General features: G+C 42.9%; 1 protein-coding gene across 4 annotated transcripts in view; it reads left to right on the plus strand.

Annotated features, from left to right (window-relative positions):
• Positions 1 to 17,876, plus strand: part of tbc1d2b (TBC1 domain family, member 2B) — a 168,255-nt gene extending 150,379 nt beyond the window's left edge. For 3 of the 4 annotated variants that reach the window (XM_072553298.1, XM_072553301.1, XM_072553300.1), the window contains 4 exons: positions 7,039 to 7,156; positions 10,649 to 10,834; positions 11,166 to 11,287; positions 15,835 to 17,876. In XM_072553298.1, the coding sequence (XP_072409399.1) occupies positions 7,039 to 7,156; positions 10,649 to 10,834; positions 11,166 to 11,287; positions 15,835 to 16,033 (625 nt within the window). In that variant the 3' untranslated portion in view covers positions 16,034 to 17,876. The remainder of the gene's footprint in view (positions 1 to 7,038; positions 7,157 to 10,648; positions 10,835 to 11,165; positions 11,288 to 15,834) is intronic. The other variant, XM_072553299.1, reaches the window with a different exon arrangement.
• Positions 17,877 to 20,152: the final 2,276 nt, after the last annotated feature.

Below are 20,152 nucleotides of genomic sequence, written 5' to 3' on the forward strand. Positions count from 1 at the left end.
ACTTTTCCTCTGATGGCAATGGCTAGCACGAGGGGACATATCTTTAAATTGAGGGGTGATAGATAAAGGACAGATGTCAGAGGTAGTTTTCCCTACTCAGAGTAGTAGGGGCGTGGAACGCACTGCCTGCAACAGTAGTAGACTCGTCAACTTTAAGAGCATTTAAATGATCATTGGGTAGACATATGGACGAGAAAGGAATGGTGTAGGTTAGATGGGCTTCAGATTGGTTCCACGGGTTGGCGCAACATCGAGGGCCGAAGGGCCTATACTGCACTGTAATGTTCTACGTTATAAAGCTGGTCTAATTAGTAAGTTTGTGAACAATACAAAGATTGGTGGAGTTGCAGATAGTGAGGAAGATTGTTAGAGACAATAGCAGGATGTAGGTCAGTTGAAGGCATGGGCAGAAAAATGGCAGATTGAATTTAATCCGGCCAAATGTGAGATGATGCATTTTGGAAGATCAAGTACAGTTGAAAATTGTAGAGTGAATGGCAGAACCCTTAGGAGTATTGATGTGCAGAAGGATCTGGGTGTGCTGGTCCACAGCTCACTGAAGGTGGCTATGCAGGTAGATCACGTAATAAAAAAGGCTTGTGGCATGCTTGTCTTCATTGGAAGGGGCATTCTGTATAAGAACAGAGAAATTATACAGCAGCTTCATGAACTAACTAATGAAGTTAGGCCATACTTGGAATATTGTGTGCAGTTCTGGTCACCACACTACCAGAAAGATGTGGGTGCTTTGGAGAAGGTACAAAAAAGGTTTGCTAGGATGTTGCCTAATACAGAGGATTTTAGTTACAAAGAAAGATTGGATAGACTGGGTTTGTTTTCCCTGGAACATAGGTTGAGGGGTGACCTGATAGAAGTTTATAAAATTGTGAATAGCATGGATATGATGGAAAGATTCCCAGGATGGAAGGGCTAAAAATGTGTTGCTGGAAAAGCGCAGCAGGTCAGGCAGCATCCAAGGAACAGGAGAATCGATGTTTCGGGCATCAGCCCTTCTTCAGGAAGAAGGGCTGATGTCCGAAACGTTGATTCTCCTGTTTCTTGGATGCTGCCTGACCTGCTGTGCTTTTCCAGCAACACATTTTCAGCTCTGATCTCCAGCATCTGCAGTCCTGACTTTCTCCTCCCAGGATGGAAGGGTCAATTACTAGGGGACATGGATCCAAATGCAGGTGGGGAGGTGCTATGGAATTTGAGATATGCGAGGCAATATTTTCACACAAAGGATGGTGAGTGCCTGGAAAACATTGCCGGGGGAGGTGGTGGAAGCAGACACAATAGCAGCGTTCAAGAATTATCTGAACAAATACATGAATGGGAAGGGAATAGAAGGATATGGATTCTGTAAGTGAGGACAGGTTTAGTATGGAAAAGCAAACTGTGGCAGCACAAAAACATGGAGGGCCTTTGTTCATTGTTCCCTGATGTTTGGACCAACAGCCTGACAAATTGGAGACTCCAGCCGGTTGAGAGAGGTAGAATTGTGTGTGGAAACTAAAACTTTGCTTTTCTATGTTGCCATAAGCAACATGTTCACGAGAAATAAGAGGGATCAGGACACACCACTGAGAGGCTGGGTGGTACAGTAGCATGGTGGTTAGCACTGCTGCCTCATAGCACGAGGGAGCTAAGGTTCATTCCATCCTTAGATGACTGCCTATGAGGAGTTTGCATGTTCTCTCCAGGTCTTTGTGGGTTTTGCCTACAGTACAGAGGTGCAGATTAGGTGAATTGCTTGTGCTAAATTGCCCTGTAGTGTTCAGGGATGTGCAGGCCGGGTGGGTTAACTATGGTAAATGTGGGGTTACAGGGAGACAGTGGGATGTTCTTCAGAAGGTCAGTGCAGACTCAGTGGGCCAAATGTGCCTGTCTGCACTGGAAGGATTCTATTGATTCTATGAAGTCATTAAATATTCTTTCTCAACTTTATTCGAACAGATGAAAGGCTTAACAGCCAATCAATTTTTCAATGTATAATTTCAGTGACATCACACTAAATGTTTGCTATAAATTCTGTTAGGATTGAGCCCTCCACTATCACCTGATGAAGGAGTGTCGCTCCGAAAGCTAGTGTGTTTCCAATTAAACCTGTTGGACTATAACCTGGTGTTGTGATTTTTAACTTTGTACAACTCAGTCCAACACCGGCATCTCCAAATCATAACTGTGGAAAGGTTGCCATCTAGTGGTGGTTGTCAGCACCTCGAGATCATGACAACAACTATAACTAAGATCACAAACCTATTGTTTGTGTTTCTTGAAATTGAATCAGCTGGATTACTGAAGTTTTATTTTGGAAATGTTGCTATCTGCTGTGTTAAAGAAATCTAATGTGAAATGTTGATGGCTCTCCAGCAGTCTTATCTCAGATGTGTGTAAAATGAATTGCTAAGCTATTGAGAATTGATGAAAGTCAGTTTCTGAAATCAAGGCTCCAGACATGTGCCTGGCTTTTTGCTGTTCTTCGGCATAAGGTCAAGAATTGTATAGGATGCCGAATCTCCTTGAGTGCACAGCGACAACAATTAAAGCAAAATTAAACAAATAGCTGGCAGATATATAAAACAAAGCCACTGGTACTGAGAGTCTAATGACATTCTTCAGAACTAATAGTAGCTAGGAAGAGGGATATGCTCAACACTGGGATGCCACCACCGGACATACATTCCCTTCCCCTCCCTTGTCAGCATTTCACAGGGGCTGTTCCTTCTGGGACACTCAGGTCCACTCCTTCAGTCCAACAGCTCCCACACCCACCTCTGCATCTTCCCATTGCAAGCTGCAGAAGAAGTAACACTTCCCATTTACCTCCTCACTTTCCAAGCTCCAGGGACACCTTCCAGGTGAAGTAGTGATTTGCCTGCACAAAACATCCTGTAGACTCGCTACCACAGCCACATCTCCTTCCTCAGAACCGTCTGATCTCACACGGACTCCAGACCACATTCAGACCAACCCAGTTTGAACCAGTACACACTACAATCTGAAACCTTCAACAACGATTCTGTTTGTGGATCCACCGCCCCACGTTATCAGCCATGCACTGCCAGCTACTCTACCTGCAGTCAGTCCTGCTCCAGCTCAAAGCCTCACTTTCCCAGACCTGCAGCGGACCTCTGTATTTCTACATCCTCTGTATTTCTCCTGCTCTCAACAAACAGTATTTATCTACTGCATCAGACATAAAAGAATGTAAGCTAAACAAACTTTCATGCACTTCCCTCCATACATGGGCTCCCTCGAACCTTCCAGAACTTTCTCCTGGCCTCTGCAATGGCCCAGACACCATTAGCCAATGGCCATGCCTTCCATGATGGCCGGGGCATTCGATGATGTCACTTCCGCCCCCAGTGCCATCACGCAACCTGCAGCCATTGGCGACCACACCACCTCAGATCAGTGTCCACCCAACCACCTGCACAGCTGGAGAGAAGACTACCACCACAGGATACACCGGTACTGCTGGATTCACTATCACTGACGTGTTACCTACCTTGAACATCACGTCCGTCCCTGTAGTTGCAGCCGCGACGGTCTCTTTTGCCCAGCTGGTAGGGCCCATCGGTGACATCACTTCCATTGCCATTGACAGCAGCCGAATACTCTTCAGCAACGTTGCCCTTCCCACCTGTGATATCACTTCTGCCCCCATTAACTCTACCATCAGCACTACTTCCACCCCCTTTGTAAGCGTCACCTCCTTTGGGGGACATCACTACTGACCCCATAACCACACCAGTCAAGCCACTGTCTCCGCCCCCACCTTGAACTCCAGTCCCATCCAGGTCCCAGCTTCCATCCCTGCCATGTCTTCACCACTCCCCCAGACCTCCCCCTCACTGAGGACAAAAGTTCAGTCCTCAGTAAAGGTCTCACCTTTATCCCTCTTCAGTCCCAGATTAATGAGTTCGACATGCGTTGTGACGTTGAACGTTTCTTCCATTGCCTCTGCCTCCGTGCCTACTTTTTTTAACCAAGATACCTGCCCACCAACCGAGGAGCCCTTCTCCCACCTCAAACATACCCCATCCACCTGAACACCCTGTGCTGGCCTGCTACCCGCCGTTGACCTCTTCATTTCAAACTGCCACTGTGACATTGACCGCCTCAACCTGTCCAACTGCCTCCCCCATTCCAACCTCTCACCCTCACAACACACAGCCCTCAACTCCATCCGCTGCAACCCCAACCTCACCATCAAACCAGTGGACAAAGGGGGTGCAGTGGTAGTTTGGTGCACTGACCTCTACACCACTGAAGCCAGACGCCAACTCAAAGGCACCTCCTCTTACTGCCCCCTCAACCATGACCTCATTCCCCATCACCAAACCATCATCTCCCAGACCAAACACATCCTCATCATCTCAGGGGATCTCCCAACCTCATTGTTCAGAAACCCCGCACTACCCGATTCTACCTCCTACCCAAGATCCACAATCTTGACTACCCCAGCCGACCTATTGTCTCAGCCTGCTTCTGCCCCACCGAACTCATCTCCACCTATCTCAATACTGTCCTATCCTCTCTGTCCAATAACTCACCACATACGTTCGGGACACCTCTCACGTCCTCCACCTCTTCCAAGACTTCAGTTTCCCAGCCCCCAATACCACATCTTCACCATGGATATTCAGTCCCTCTACTCCTCCATCCGCCATGACCAGGGCCTCCATTTATTCCTCTCCCGATGTTCCCACCAGTACCCTTCCACTGACATTCTTATTCGTTTGGCTGAACTGGTTCTCACCCTCAACAATTTCTCCTTCCAATCCTCCCATTTCCCACAGATGAAAGGGGTAGCCATGGGCCCCAGCTATGCCTGTCTCTTTGTTGGTTACGTAGAACAGTCCATCTTCCGGAGTTGCACCGGCACCACTCCCCACTGCTTCCTCCGCTACGTTGACTGCATCGGCGCCACTTTGTGCTCCCACGAGGAGGTCTAACAGTTCATCAATTTCACAAACACATTCCATCCTGACCTCAAATTAACCTGGATGTCTCTGACGCCTCCCTCACCTCCTTAGATATCTCTATCTCCATCCACGAGGACCAACTGAACACTGACAGTTTTTCTTTACAAATGCACCGACTCACAGCTATCTGGATTACACCTACCTTACCTCCTGCAAAAATGCTATCCTGTATTCCCAATTCCTCTGCCTCCACCACATGTGCTCCCAGGAGGACCAGTTCCACCACACAACACACTCCTTTAAAAAAAACAAATTTTCCCCACACGTGGTTGAAGATGCCCTGTAACGCATCTCATCCATGTCCCTCACATCTGCCCTTGAACCCCCACCCCTCCAACCGTAACAAGGACAACATCCCCCACCCCCCCACCTTCCACCTCACCGACCTCCACATAAATCCCATCATCTGCTGACATTCCTGCCACCTACAAACGGACCCCACCACTAGGGATATATTCCCCTTCCTACCCCTATCCGCAAAGACAGTTCCCTCCATGACTACCTGGTCAGGTCCACGCTCCCCAACAACCCACACTCCTCAACAACCCACACTCCTCAACAACCAACCCTCCCATTGTGGCACCTTCCCTTGCCACTGCAGGAATCGCAAAACCTGCGCCCACCACCACCACCCGCCCCCACCTCCACATCCGTCCAAGGTCCTAAACTTTCATCTGCCCTTCCACACGTCATTTATTGTATCCATTGCTCCCAATGTGGTCCCCTCTACATTGGGGAGACTGGATGCCTTCTCGCAGAGCACTGTAGAGGATGGCACGGTGGCACAGTGGTTAGCACTGCTGCCTCACAGCGCCAGAGACCCGGGTTCAATTCCTGCCTCAGGCGACTCTCTATGTGGAGTTGCATATTCTCCCCGTGTCTGCGTGGGTTTCCTCCGGGTGCTCTGGTTTCCTCCCACAGTCCAAAAATGTGCAGGTTAGGTGAATTGGCTGTGCTAAATTGCCCGTAGTTAGGTGAAGGGTAAATGTAGGGGAATGGGTCTGGGTGGGTTATGTTTTGGCGGGTCGGTGTGGACTTGTTGGGCCGAAGGGCCTGTTTCCACACTAAGTAATCTAATCTAATCTAATTTCCGGGACACCCACACACCAATCAACCCCACCTCCCCATGGTTGAACATTCCAACTCCCCCCACACCTCTCCCCCCACCCCCCACTCTGCCAAGGACATGCAGGTCCCATATTATACACTCTTTTCCTATTTTTTTGCCCACTTGTTTAACCTATTGTCTCTCTCTGTATCTGTTTGTATCTTCTCACAACTTTCCTTTACACCTGTTTGTGTTACCTTTAACTTTGGAGAAAGTGAGTACTGCAGATGCTGGAGACCAGAGTTGAAAAATGTGGTGCTGGAAAAACACAGCAGGCCAGGCAGCATCCGAGGAGCAGGCGAATCGACATTTCAGGCATAAGAAGAAGGGCTTATGCCCGAAAAGTCGATTCCCCTGTTCCTCAGATGCTGCCTGGCCTACTGTGTTTTTCCAGCAACACCTTCTTTTACTTTTAAATTTGGCTACAATACATTCACTTCCTTCCTCCAAGTCAGGAATATGATCATGCTGTACATGAAAGTTAATGGAAACAATAAACTAAGATGTCAGATATCTTCACCACAAAGACTGCTGTGGTTCAAGAGCACAACTTATCACCATCTTCACAAGGTGCACAATCCCATGGATGAGTAAAATAAAATACATTGAAAATACGACATGGCAGCTGAAGGTAATAGTATTTATGTCATCTGGTCATTTCTCTTCCTATTAAAAACCACCAGATGTAATTGTAATTCTAAGGGCATCATGAACTTAAGATATAGACTTCATTATTGAGTAATTGTTTATTTTATTAATTGTCTGTAATTCTGTACACTGTTACAGAAGGTATAGGTCGCAAACAAGGGTGGCTTACTGTTCTTTGCACAGAATGGCTGCATGTAGAAATGTTAATTATTATATGTTAGCAGTGAGTGTATTCTGAGGAGAGAATCAGCAATTTAGCTTGTACTAAAATGTGTGAAATCTTTCGTATAGGTTGGCAGGAATAGCACTTCTGTACCTGGAACAAGAGGAGGCGTTTTGGTGTCTAGTTGCTATTACAGAGTGTTTTATGACTCCAGATTATTATACAAAGAACCTGATCGGGTCACAGGTGAGATCATTACACATTTGCTTTCTCTTTTTGATTTAATTTACCGTTGGTATATTTCTGCTGTGTATATGTAAATGAGGCCATGGCAAAGATGAAACCTTTGCTGACTTCCTCCATTTTTAGTGACCAGAGCTGTCACCTGCCGAAAGTGTCATTTAATAGAATCCAAAGATAAAATACTGTGCATTCTGGAAATGTGAAATAATCACAGTACTGCTGAAATTCAGTAGGTTTGAGGAGGGAGAAACAGAAACATTTTGAAGTCTGATATAGGTCTTCAGACAAATAGTGTCTGTTATGACCCTGTGGGGAGCAGAATATTCCACAGGGAAAGGGACTGAGCCAGAAGTTGTGATGCACGTCCGTACTAACAATGTGGTACCTGTCCTCTCTAACAGTCAGTTTTCAGGAGCTAGGAGGAATGTGTAAGAAGTACACTCTCTGATTATAACCTCTCCATTAATCCCATTACCACACACTAGTCAGAGTAGTAATAGGAATCTGTAGAGGATCACTGCATAGTGTAGAAGGGAGGGCTTCACACTCTTGGGACGATGGGACCAGCTCTGATAGAAAAGGAATAGCTGCCCGTCAACATGACACGGGGCCAACATCCTTGTAGAGTGAGTCACTACTGGACTATAGAAGTTTCATTTAAGAAACGACTTGAGAGTTACTACACCCTTAAGTGAGGAAAGAGGTTGAGAGGGGAGACACGGTTCATAGTAATAGAAGCAGGAGTAGGCCATTTGGCCCGTCAAGCCTGCTCAGCCATTCATTAAGATCGTGGCTGATCTATTCATCGTCTTAGCTCCTCTTACCAGCATTATCCCCATAACCCTTAATTCCCCTATCATGGAAAAACCCATCCAACTGTGTCTTGAATACATTTAATGAAGCTGGCTCAACTGCTTCCTTGGGCAGAGAAATCCATAGATTCTCTACTTTCTGGGAAAAGCAGTTCCTCCACATTTCTGTCCTAGCACTCCCAGATCCCTTTGCACTTTGGCAAAAAGAATAAAAGCACAGACTACTTTCTAAACGGTGAGAAAATTCGTAAAGCCAAAGTACAAAGGGATCTGGGAGTGAAAGTCGAGGATTCTGTAAAGGTCAACATGCAGGTTGAGTCTGTGATTAAGAAAGCGAATGCGATGTTGTCACTTATCTCAAGAAGGTTGGAATATAAAAGCACCGTTGTGCTACTGAGACTTTATAAAGCTCTGGTTAGGCCCCATTTGGAGTACTGTGTCCAGTTTTGGTCCCCACACCTCAGGAAGGACATACTGGCACTGGAGCGTGTCCAGCGGAGATTCACACAGATGATCCCTGGAATGGTAGGTCTAACATATGAGGAACGGCTGAGGATCTTGGGATTGTATTCATTGGAGTTTAGAAGATTAAGGGGAGACTTAATAGAGACGTACAAGATAATACATGGCTTGGAAAGGGTGGATGCTAGGAAATTGTTTCCGTTAGGTGAGGAGACTAGGACCCGTGGACACAGCCTTAGAATTAGAGGGGGTAAATTCAGAACAGAAATGCGGAGACATTTCTTCAGCCAGAGTGTGGTGGGCCTGTGGAATTCATTGCCGCAGAGTGGAGGCCGGGACGCTAAATGTCTTCAAGGCAGAAATTGATAGATTCTTGTTGTCTCGGGGAATTAAGGGCTACGGGGAGAATGCGGGTAAGTGGAGTTGAAGTGCCCAGCAGCCATGATCGAATGGCGGAGTGGACTCGATGGGCCGAATGGCCTTACTTCCACTCCTACGTCTTATGGTCTAAATCCACTTCCCCTAATCTTGAGGCCATGTCCCCGAGTTCTAGTCATATCCACCAAGAGGAAATAACTTGTCTGCCTCAATCTTATCTATCCCTTTCATAATTTTATATGTTTCTATAAGATTCCCTCACATTCTTCTAAATTCTAGTGAGTACAGTCCAAGGCGGCTCAACCTATCCTCATAGGGTAACCCCCTCATCTCTAGAGTCAATCTCCTCTGCACTGCCTCAAAGCCAATATATCCTTCCTCAAGTAAGGAGACCAAAACTGTGCACAATACCCCAGGTGTGGCCTCACTAACACCTTATACACTTGCAGCAGAACTTCCCAGCTCTTAAATTCAAACCCTCTAGCAATGAAAGCCAATATTCTGTTTGCCTTCCTGATTACCTGTTGCACCTGCAAATCAACTTTTGCAATTCATTGTGGTAACTTCAGCTGATGCAGGAGTTGAACCCACGCTGTTAGCATCAGTCTGCATCGTAGAGTAGCGATCCAGCCAACTGAGCTAACCGACCCATAAAGGTCATCTTGTGGTTGGAAAGGATTCAGACTAAGTTGACAGGGTTTAGACCCCAGTACATGCAAGTACAAAAGAGGAATAAGGTATCTAACGTAAGAGCGTTGGACTGTTTTAGAGAAAGTAGTACTAAATTTGATAGAAACAGATTGAAAAGGACCACAGAGAATGAAAAGATGAATGAACAGTCCCTGTGAAATGCTGACAAGGAAAAGGAAGGGAACATATATCTGGCAATGGCATTCTGCTGGAGGTGTTGGAAATGGTGGCTTATGATAATTTGAATGTGGATGCTGGTGGGATGGAAAGTCAGTACCGGGGGACCCTATCGGTGTTGTGGGAGCGAAGAGATGGTGCAAGGACAGACATTTGGGATGTAGGCGAGACACATCTGAGGGCCCCGTCCACCTTTAGTGCAGGGAGTCCTTGGTTGAGAAAAAAGATGGACTTTTCTAGAGGCCCCTGTGGAAGATGGCAACATCAGAACAGATGCAGTGGATCCAGAGAAACCGGGAGAGTAAAATGGAATTGTTACAGGAAGCAGAGTATGAGCATGAATAGTCAAGTAAGATTGTAGTGGCACAAGAGGGTCTGCACATTTTGGAAGAACGATCTCTCATTTCCCACTTGAACACACTGCCACTTTTCAGATGCTATTGAGTTTAATGATTGTGTAACCTCTATCGTTTGTGCATTCCCATACCCTGTCATGATACGGTCTGCTTTCAGCATAGCCAACCTTTCATTTTCAGCTTCTTGCAGGCCCCGTTATCAGTTTTTCTTTCTCCTTAGCTTATATTATTCATCCTTCTGTCTTTGCCTAACTGTCCTCTCTCGCTTTCCTGCTTGGTTTCACCTTCTCCTATCTGCTTACTGATCTGTTAAACTCCCCACCCACCTAGTATTCAGTATGTATACTACGTTTTCCTAGCGACAAACTGTTCTGACAATGGACCACTGGATTTGAAAAGTTAACCCTGCTTTCTCTCCACAGATGTTGTAGACCTGAGTTTCTCTGGCAATTTCTATTTTTTGTTTCAACTATTTCTTGGACCTCGTGTGTAAATTGGCAGCACTTCATTATAAACACATTTGCGCTGGAGAGTTTTGAGATATTTTGAGGGCATGCAAAATGCTGTATGAAAAGTTGAACTTTCCAAAAGACTTGAAATTGTCCCCTTCTCTACACTAGGTTGACCAGCGAGTATTCAAAGATTTGCTAAGTGAAAAGTTGCCGCGATTACACACTCACTTTGAACAGTACAAGGTTGATTTCTCTCTCATCACCTTTAACTGGTTTCTCGTGGTATTCGTGGATAGTGTTGTCAGTGATATCATGTTCCGTATCTGGGATTCATTCCTGTATGAAGGTCCAAAGGTAGAGTCTCTGATTCCCTCATTTAAATGGTCATCTTTGGGTTTAGAGTACTGTAGTTGGAATGTCTAATTTTTGTTTTCATTGTAACTGCTGATAATATTTATGATTCTTACAGAAATTTCAAATCAAAAATTAAGTTACTTTAGAACAGGTAGTGAACCTTGTACAAACTTGACTTTATCTTGGTGTAGCACTTAAGTGTATTTGTCATTTTCATTGGTTAATCTTAATGTGCTAATTTTTAAACTAATTGTAATTAGGATATTGCTAATTGTAGTCATCTGGAACTAAAGCTGTTTATTTGGTTAAATCACTTTCTGCATAAATACAGGTTATATTCCGATATGCACTTGCAGTCTTCAAATTCAAGGAGGACGAGTTTCTGAAGCTTCAGGATAATATGTCCATATTCAAGTACCTGAGATATTTCACCCACACTATTCTAGATGCACGGTAAGTTTAGTGCTATTAACCCCAATACAAACGTCCTGAGTTGATTATGAATTCTGACTGTTCTTTTCCCTCGCTTCTCGCTACCCTACTCTTCTGAAATAATGTAAACTTAATGTTCAATCACTATCCAGGCTATGTCACCCCTCATTTAGAATTTTTAAAAAAACTCTTTATAATGGGCAAGGCAAGCATCTTTAATTGTCCTTGAACTTGGCTGCAATTGGAGTACAGTTTTGGTCACTTTGTTATTATAAAGGATATTATTAAACTGGAAAGAGTGCAGAAGAAATTTACAAGGGTGTTGCCTGGACTCAATGGTCTGAGTTATAGGAAGAGAGAGGACCTTTTTTCTTTAGGGCATCGAGACTGAGGGGGAACTTTTATAGAGGTGTATAAGATCATGAGAGGCATGAATGCACTCCATCTTTTTCCCAGGGCTGGGGAATTGAGGACTAGAGGGCATCAATTTACAGTTAAAAGGGAACATGAGGAGCAACTTTTTTTACACAAGAGGGTGGTTCGCATATGGAATAAGCTGCCAGCGGAAGTGGTTGAGGCAGGTACATTAACAACATTTAGAAACCTAGAACCCCTACAGTGTGGAAAGAGGCCATTAGGCCCAAAAAGGCATTTGGACAAATACATGGATAGGAAAGGTTTCGAAGGATATGGGTCAAGTGCAGGAGATTGGGGTTAGTGTGGATGGATATTTTCGTCAGCATGGACCAGTTTAGGCCAAAGGGCCTGTAACCGTTCTGCAGAACTTTATGACTTTGGCTTGCTAGTGCCATTTCGGGGACAATTGAGAGTTGTGGGTCTGGAGTCACAAGTAGGCCAGACCATTCTGAAGAAGTCACTGGACCTAAAGTGCTTAACTTTGCTTTCTCTCCACAGATGCTGCGAGATCTAAGTTTTCACAGCAGCTTCCATTTTTGTGGCAGGTTCCCTTTTGGATAATCGGTTGCTGAGATTAGATTTCAATTCCAGGTTTTATAAATTGAATTTAAATTCTGCCAGCTGACTTTGGATTATTTGTCCACTGACATTATCACTCGCAGCCTAGTGCTACTAATTTTCTGGTACTTTGTGCTTAATGAAGGTGTTATCTTGTCTACATTGCAAAATTGATGTCCTGTTAAACTATTAGCGATAGAATCCTGGCATCAGACATTGAGCCCTTTGACGCCCTCGGTTCCTTCTGTTTCTTTGGTCCACCTTCCCTCTTAATATTTCCCAATATATCCCATATCATTCATTGGTAGACCATCCTTCAGTCTCTATGCCTGTGTTTTCTAGAGGATTTTTTTCTAACTCCTCCACACTTCCCAGTTTCAAATGAATCTTCAGAGCCTTCCTTTGACCTTCAGTCACTTCCCTTAATCTTATTCCCACTTTAGGGTCCCTTACTCCAAAATGCCTGGTAGGATTGTTTCATTCTTTTGTTGAATGTGAGCCATGGCACTTATTGCCATTCCCCCACATGCCAGTGAAGATGAGGTGGTAGCCATCTTCTTGAACAGTTGCAGACCATGGTGTGTATACTCGCCCAGACTGATTAGAGTAGCACAATTTGAGGATATGAATGCAAGTAATAGCAAAGGAATGGCAATAAGTTTCCAGACCAAGATGGTGTGCGATTTGGGGAGCTCTCAGAGACTGTTGCTCACGCGCGTTGCTGCCCTTGTCCTTTTAGGTAATCAAGGTCACCAATTGGATGTTGCCTTGATGTGTTATTGCAGTGCATCACGCACTGTGCATTGATGGTAGATGGGAGGCCAGTCAAATAGGCTACTTTGTCCTGGACAGTCTCAAGCTTCTGACTTATTGGAGCTTGTGGGGAGTATTCCATCAGGAAGTGAGATATTTACAGCAGAATATGTAACTTCTTAACTCCATTGTCTATTTAATGGCTGGTCTTGCAAGGTTTCTGGATAACACGTACCCCCAGAATATTGTTGATGAAATGTTTAGCATTGGTAATGCTGTTGAATCCCAAGAGTGATTGTCTTGGAGAGTGGATGCTCCATTTCTGAGTATATTTATGGTTGGCATTGACATATTTTAGTCTCTCAGTGAATTGAGGAAAATGAGGAGTAGGCAGGAATGGAAATTTTACAGCCCAAAATCAGCCATAATTGTATTTAATAGTGGAACTGGCTCGAAGGGCTGAATTGACTTCACCTGCTCTTTTCCTTATGTTCTTGGCCTTCAGGATTTCTGAAGAGAGAAGTTAGGGTACACTACACCACATGATTATGGCATAAAGCAAGGGTGAATGGAGCCATTTAGGGCATCATCATCTTATGCAGTGTGACGGAATGCTCCCTACTTGCCTGGATGAGTGCAGCTCCAACAACACTAAGGAAGCTAGATGTTATTTAGAACAAAGAAGTGCACTTGCTCGGTAGCAACAGGTGTATACCATCCACAAGAAGCACTGCAGAAATTTACCAAAGCTGCTTAGCACCTTTCAAACTCATGACTCCTACCATCTAGAAGGATAAGGGCTGCAGATACATGGGAACACTGCCACCTGCAAATTCCCCTTGAAATCACTCACTATCCTGACTTGGAAATAAATAATCATTGCTTTACTGTTTTTAAGTCAAAATCCTGGAACTCCCTCCTTAACAGAATTATGGGTCTACATACCTCAAGTAGACTAATTGGTTTATGAAGGCAATTTAACACCACTTCCTTGAAGGGTAGTTAGTGATGAGCATACATGTTGGCTTGGCCAGAGGTGCCCACATTCCCTGAATTACTTTTTTTATATAAAAGCTGGCTGTTGGAATAAATAGATTTCTGCATCAAATTGGGGTAGTCCATTCACGATATAGTTTTGTACTTCAGGCCAATTTGATTAACCATTCAGTGTACACCTGTAAATTTTAAGTTTTGAATAATTTAATCTCAAATCTCAATATTAAATGGTTTTGAGATTTTAACCACTCAGACAACAGGTGACAGTCTGTGCAGTAACTCAGGAAATTTTACTATGTTATAAATACTATCTATTAAAGCAGGCCAGTGACTTTATGGGCATACTATGGCTCTTGTTTTCTGGTTCAGCTTAGGGTGCTGATCAACACGGGGTCTCTGGCCCTCTCCAATGCCCTGATTTGAAGTCAAATAACTACAAAATTCTCTCACGCCTTTGACCAAGAGCTGCTGTTTATTAACTCTAAGCCACAAACCACAGCATGATCAATACATTCTGATTGGCCCAGGCTAGGTGAGACTTATAGCTAATTGGTTGAAAGATGTTTGCTCAATCTCTAATTGGCTCTCAAAAGTGATGGACATTGATGTCACCTCCCACTATCTCCTGACTGGCTCCTTAAGATGCCAGTTCTCAAAGGGTCCATCTACTTCATTATGTTTTGTTATAATTACTTACCAAGATAAAGTGATAGTTTGAAATATATTTTATAATAAAGAAGTAAAGAAAATGAGAGGGATTTGCTGTCAGGAGGTTACTGCACTCCAAGGTTGTGTGCAATGTGGTAGTGACTTTCATCTTGGAAGCCCACTCAGCTGGAAAGAAAATGAGAGAGAGCAATGGTAAAGACCCCGTGATCGATGTCTACAAGCTCATTCCTGAATCCTTATTTACTTTAGCAAAGTTCCCATTAAATCAGGTACTTAATACTGTCATTTACTATTTTCTTTTGACTCATTTGTTCTATTTGGTATTAGTTTTGCTGTGTTTGAATGCTTGGAAACAGTCTGTTTTACCTTTTTATATAACAACCAACATAGAAGCTCAGTGTACTAATCTCTACAAACTTGTTGTACAGGATATGTTGAAGTCTAAACAATTATACTTTTAAAATTTTAGACAGTGTTACAAAGTGAAATCTTAACTGTAGTTTTGCTGTTGTAATTTGCTTTAAGTCAGTGTAATTTTTGTATTAGAGTAAGATTTCTTGACAAGAACCGAAGAGCCAGGAGTATAGCATCTCAGTCTTAGTCTTAGTCAACCTCAGAACTCTGGGTTTAAGCTACACACAAATTAAACTGAGCCCCGTCATCCTTAGAGCAGTAATTCTAAAGCATCAGTGTATTATCTTCAGTCTGTCCACAATCCCATGGTGCATTTTTTTTTAATCAAATGAAGCTAAGTCACATGATACAGTACCAAGATCTACATTGGCTGCATTTAGGGTTAAATAGCCTTCTCCTGCTCCCTATTTGTATGTTAAAATTGGAAAAGGCCCATTTGACCTTGAGGATGCCCCAAATTGCTTTATTGTCTATGAAATAGTTTTGAACTGTTGTTATTGCTACAATGCAAGATATTTGGCAGCAACTGTGGAAAGCAAGCCCACATTAACAACCAAGTGTCAACTTGCCACCTTGGCTCCTGTGAATGCCCAGAATTCCTTGCTGATGGTTATAACTTAACAAGGGAGTTCTATGACTAATGCTGCATGTTTGACTAGGAATGAGGAGGGAGAATATTGACTGGGTAGTGGGGAGCTAGAGACAATGAAATGTTTCCCTGAAGTTGTTTCCAAATTCCTAATTGCTGATTTTTATTGTAGAAAACTTACCAACATCGCCTTTGTGGACATGAATCCCTTTCCAATGCGGCTGATCCATAGTCGCAGAACATTCCACTTGGAGAAGGTGCGCCAGGAGTTGAGTGAACTCGAAGCAATCCGCCAAGATTTTCTCCGGGAACGTGAAACTGCAACCCCGGAACGGAGGGATGTGATCAGTGATGACGACGAGGACACCTAAGTGCACTTGCAGTCCTATTTTCGGACTGAACGGCCTTTCTGCATAACAGAACCTGTAAGAATGGCCCAGAAACACACCTAGAATTTCCCAACTATCTGCTTAGGAGTTTGAGTCCCAGGGCTATCTAGTATGCTGAGCTGTTGGAGGACAGTTCCCTGGTTGTCAGCTCAGTCAGGTGGTGGAAGCTTTGATGAGGTGAGTGCTCCAACATGGATCACTATTCCCTCCTTGTTAGGCTGCCCACCTTTTGACGGCTAAGTATACCTGTATCAGTCATCTGCTTTCAACTGAATGTTCTAGCGAGGCCAATGGCTCTTTTTGGCAATCTCTTTATATATAAGAAAAAGTTATTTTTTGAGTTGCTTTTCATCCTCAAAGTAAACTTTATCTTCCATTATGAAAGAAATATGCTGAGCATATTTTGCTGTAAGTGCACATAATGGAAGATTGTGTCAAACTAACCTTTGGACTGACAATGGACATGTGCCAGATAGCAGCACTTAGAACACTCCGCTTACCTTTTGCTCTTAATGATGACAAAAACTGTCCATTCTGGTTAGCCAATTGTGGGACCAATATCTGAAGATCCTAACTAGCGTAATTTGATTGTCTGCATTGGCTTCGATCTTCACTTGTTTATCATATCAGTATTTTGGGAAGCGGGCTTCCTTAACAACCAAAAACTATTTTGTATTAAATATGGAGGAAAAGACTTTAAAATTATTTTTGCATGCAATTTCCTTCTAAATAGTAAGGAAAAGGGAAAATGTGCTCCTTGATGTAATTTAGCCTTGCTCAGACTATCAATTCACTACAATATTGTGCGTTTTGAAAATCTTGGTGTTGATAAATCTTGAATTAAGCTTCACCTCCATTGATTATTCAACTGAAGTATGATTTCATGTTTACACTCAGATGACCTTCATTTGATCATTTATAACATCAGTCAGCCCATTTGTCACTTCACAAAATGTCACTTGTGAATTCTATAATCCACATTATCTTCACAATTTCTTGAGGATTGTTTCCTCAGTTTACAATACTGGCTACAAAGTGGAATTTGAAATGTTTCACATTGGTTCATTTTTGAGGCTTGAACTTTTTTCTTGTCTGTATTGCAACCATGAATTGGCACTGGAAATTGTGTGTAGCTAAAATGACTGTGACACTTAAGTTTGGCAAAAAAACAAAATCTTAGCTGTAACCTGAGAGTGGAAGTTCTCACCCTGATTCACCTTCCACTGAAACAGCAAGGGAAGGACAAAATATGGTACAACATGGATCAACACCAAGATACGTATTATTTTGGTGAAACAAGACCATATTTCAAAACCCAATACTAGTTTCATGAGTTTGAGTTGTGTTTGATGTATACCAGACCAGGATTATTTTACACTTAGGATGTCTCATGCAAGTTTTGTCCCTGAGGTTCACTATAATTCAACTGTAGGGATGTTAGAGGAGCATGTAAGTACCTTTTGCTGGCAGTGGACCTCTATATTAAATGGTTATACAGTTGTATGCAGTCTTGTGTTCAGACTTTTTGCAAATGATATTTTCTTGACTGAAATGTAGGAGCTGATCTAAAGTCTGAATGTCTATAACCATATTGCTATATCTCCGGTACATAAACGTTTCGGGGTGAGCCCCACAAATTGAGTTTCCATATGATCGGTACCTGAAGAAAGCAGGAAAATATTTTGTTTATGCTGAATGTTGACTTTTTTGTTTAAAACATTTGTTTCCATATTCTTGATTTCAAAAGCACATCATTTTGTATGTTCAATAAAGTATAAAGGAAATTTGTTTAGTGATTCTGAACATTAAACTGATTTTTCCACAATGAAGTGTGTCTTGAATTCAGCACCTTTTAAAAGATCCTGCCTCAGTTATCTAATTTATTGGTACAGAAGATTAAATTTGTGCTGAATGTATGAAAAGTACAAGAACAGATTGTCCTTCAGAATTCAACACCTTTGCATTGATGCTGTGTTCTGTTCTAACCACAGCAGGGAAGGTTGACATAGACATATTTTAGTCTCTCAGTGAATTGAGGGATATGGGGAGTGGGCAGGAATGGAGACCTATAGCCCAAAATCCACCATAATTGTATTTAAAAGTGGAACTGGCTCAAAGGGCTGAATTAACTTTACCTGTTCAACATTTATTTCTCAATGGTTCTCCAAAACAAGACATTGGTACCCTTTAAAAGAAAACAAGACCACAGCTATATCAAAGATTTGCCCTCAAAATAAGCTATTCAGCTTTTCTGTGCTCATTAACTGCATTGTGTGGGATTGGAGCATTTTATAAAGATATACAGAGAGATGAAAATGGATGGGGTTTTTAAATTGTATTCTAGAAATTTGCACTGATAGTCTAAACATATTTATGTGGAGAAAACAGACTTCCTCCTGACTATTAGCATTCTTAACATTGGTTACTTACCAGCATGAATAGGGACTGTTCGGAGGTGGGGGCCTGACATATGATCAGGGACTGTGCTTTAGTGTGATTCACACTTAGTGTAATAGTGAATTTTGTTCATGTAAGTTTTTCTTGCAGTTAAATATAGATTAAACTAGATTGTGACATAGTATTAATGATCTTCAGGTAATTCAAATGACCTTGTTAAACAGGGCTGCTTAGATATTTTAATCAACGTGTTCACAGATATAATGCCCAGTCCAGAGGCAGGGATGCTACCACTGTGCCACAAGACCCCTAATGGAGATGCTTAAATCTTTTATTTTCTAATCAGCCTATTCAGAGATATCACTACACACCACCTGGAGCAGGTGAGACTTGAACTGGAGTTTCTCAGTCCAGGGATTGTGCCACAAGAGGGCCAACAGGGCTGCGAACGGTCAACCAGCTGAAAGTAGTTGACTCAAGTGATTATACCTGAGTGAGGCATAGATAGTGTGTCTAATAACAAGTTTGAGATTACACCTGGCTGTTTTATCAGGTTCAAGTGTTTGGTCAGTTTTTCTAATTGTCTCCAAATGAAAATGAGAGTTCCTATTCTGTTACTTCAGTTGTGCAATCTACTAGCTAAGTCCTTACCAAATTTGTTTATTTATTTAGTTAAAAAGTAGCAGGATTGGTGCTATGTTGACTTGCAGCATGTGGAAACCTGTGGAATCTACTGTAGTTTTGGACAGCTATTTCTGCAATAAGCGTCTAGCTTGTAGTTCAGAGTTGTTGAACTGGACTCAGAGTTGCAGACATCAGGGTGGAAAGACGTGCCTAGACACATTGTTCCAGAAGGAAGCACCCTCCCACCACAACCCCTGGGTTTGATTAGGTATGATCGGATAGGAGGATGTGACTGAGAGTTAGGCAGTTATGGGAAAGTAGCATGTAGTGATCGAATAGCCTCAGATCCAGTGCAGTTGGCATATGTTAGTTACAACTTCTGCAGGTGAGTGGGTGAACAGAACCTGGTGAAGGATGCCTTTCAAATGGACAGATCAAACAGTGATGTGATAATGATTAGGGACAACAAATCAGGGAATAGATATTGTTCTCTACAGCTGCAACAAGGAATTCTGAAGCTTGTGCTGCCCTATTGATGGCAGAGTTAAGGACATAGCTGAAGATGAACTTGGAGAGATGATCCAGTTGTAATGGACTATGTGGGAACTAATGACATAGGTAGGACTAAGAATTATGTTCTGTGAAAATAATTTGATATGCTAAAATGTAGCCTAAGCAATTGGGATAGAGCTGAGCAGAATAGAGAATTGTACAAATGCTCAGAGTGATGTGAGAAAAAGGGTTTTCTATTTATGGTGCATTAGAAGAGTGAGCTGTTTTGTTGAGATGGACCTGACTTAAATTGGACTGGGTAAAAACAATGACTGCAGATGCTGGATACCAGATTCTGGATTAGTGGTGCTGGAAGAGCACAGCAGTTCAGGCAGCATCCAAGTAGCTTCGAAATCGACGTTTTGGGCAAAAGCCCTTCATCAGGAATCCTTAAATTGGACTGGGACCAGCATCCTGGTGAATCGTATTCTATGGACAGTGGTTTAGAAATACAATTAGGGAAAATGTTCAGGAAAAGGGAGATCCAGAAGTCTAAAGATGGTCGAAGTATCTGTACAATATAACAAT

Source organism: Chiloscyllium punctatum, chromosome 33 (genome assembly GCF_047496795.1).
Source record: "Chiloscyllium punctatum isolate Juve2018m chromosome 33, sChiPun1.3, whole genome shotgun sequence".
Classification (NCBI taxonomy): Eukaryota; Metazoa; Chordata; class Chondrichthyes; order Orectolobiformes; family Hemiscylliidae; genus Chiloscyllium; species Chiloscyllium punctatum.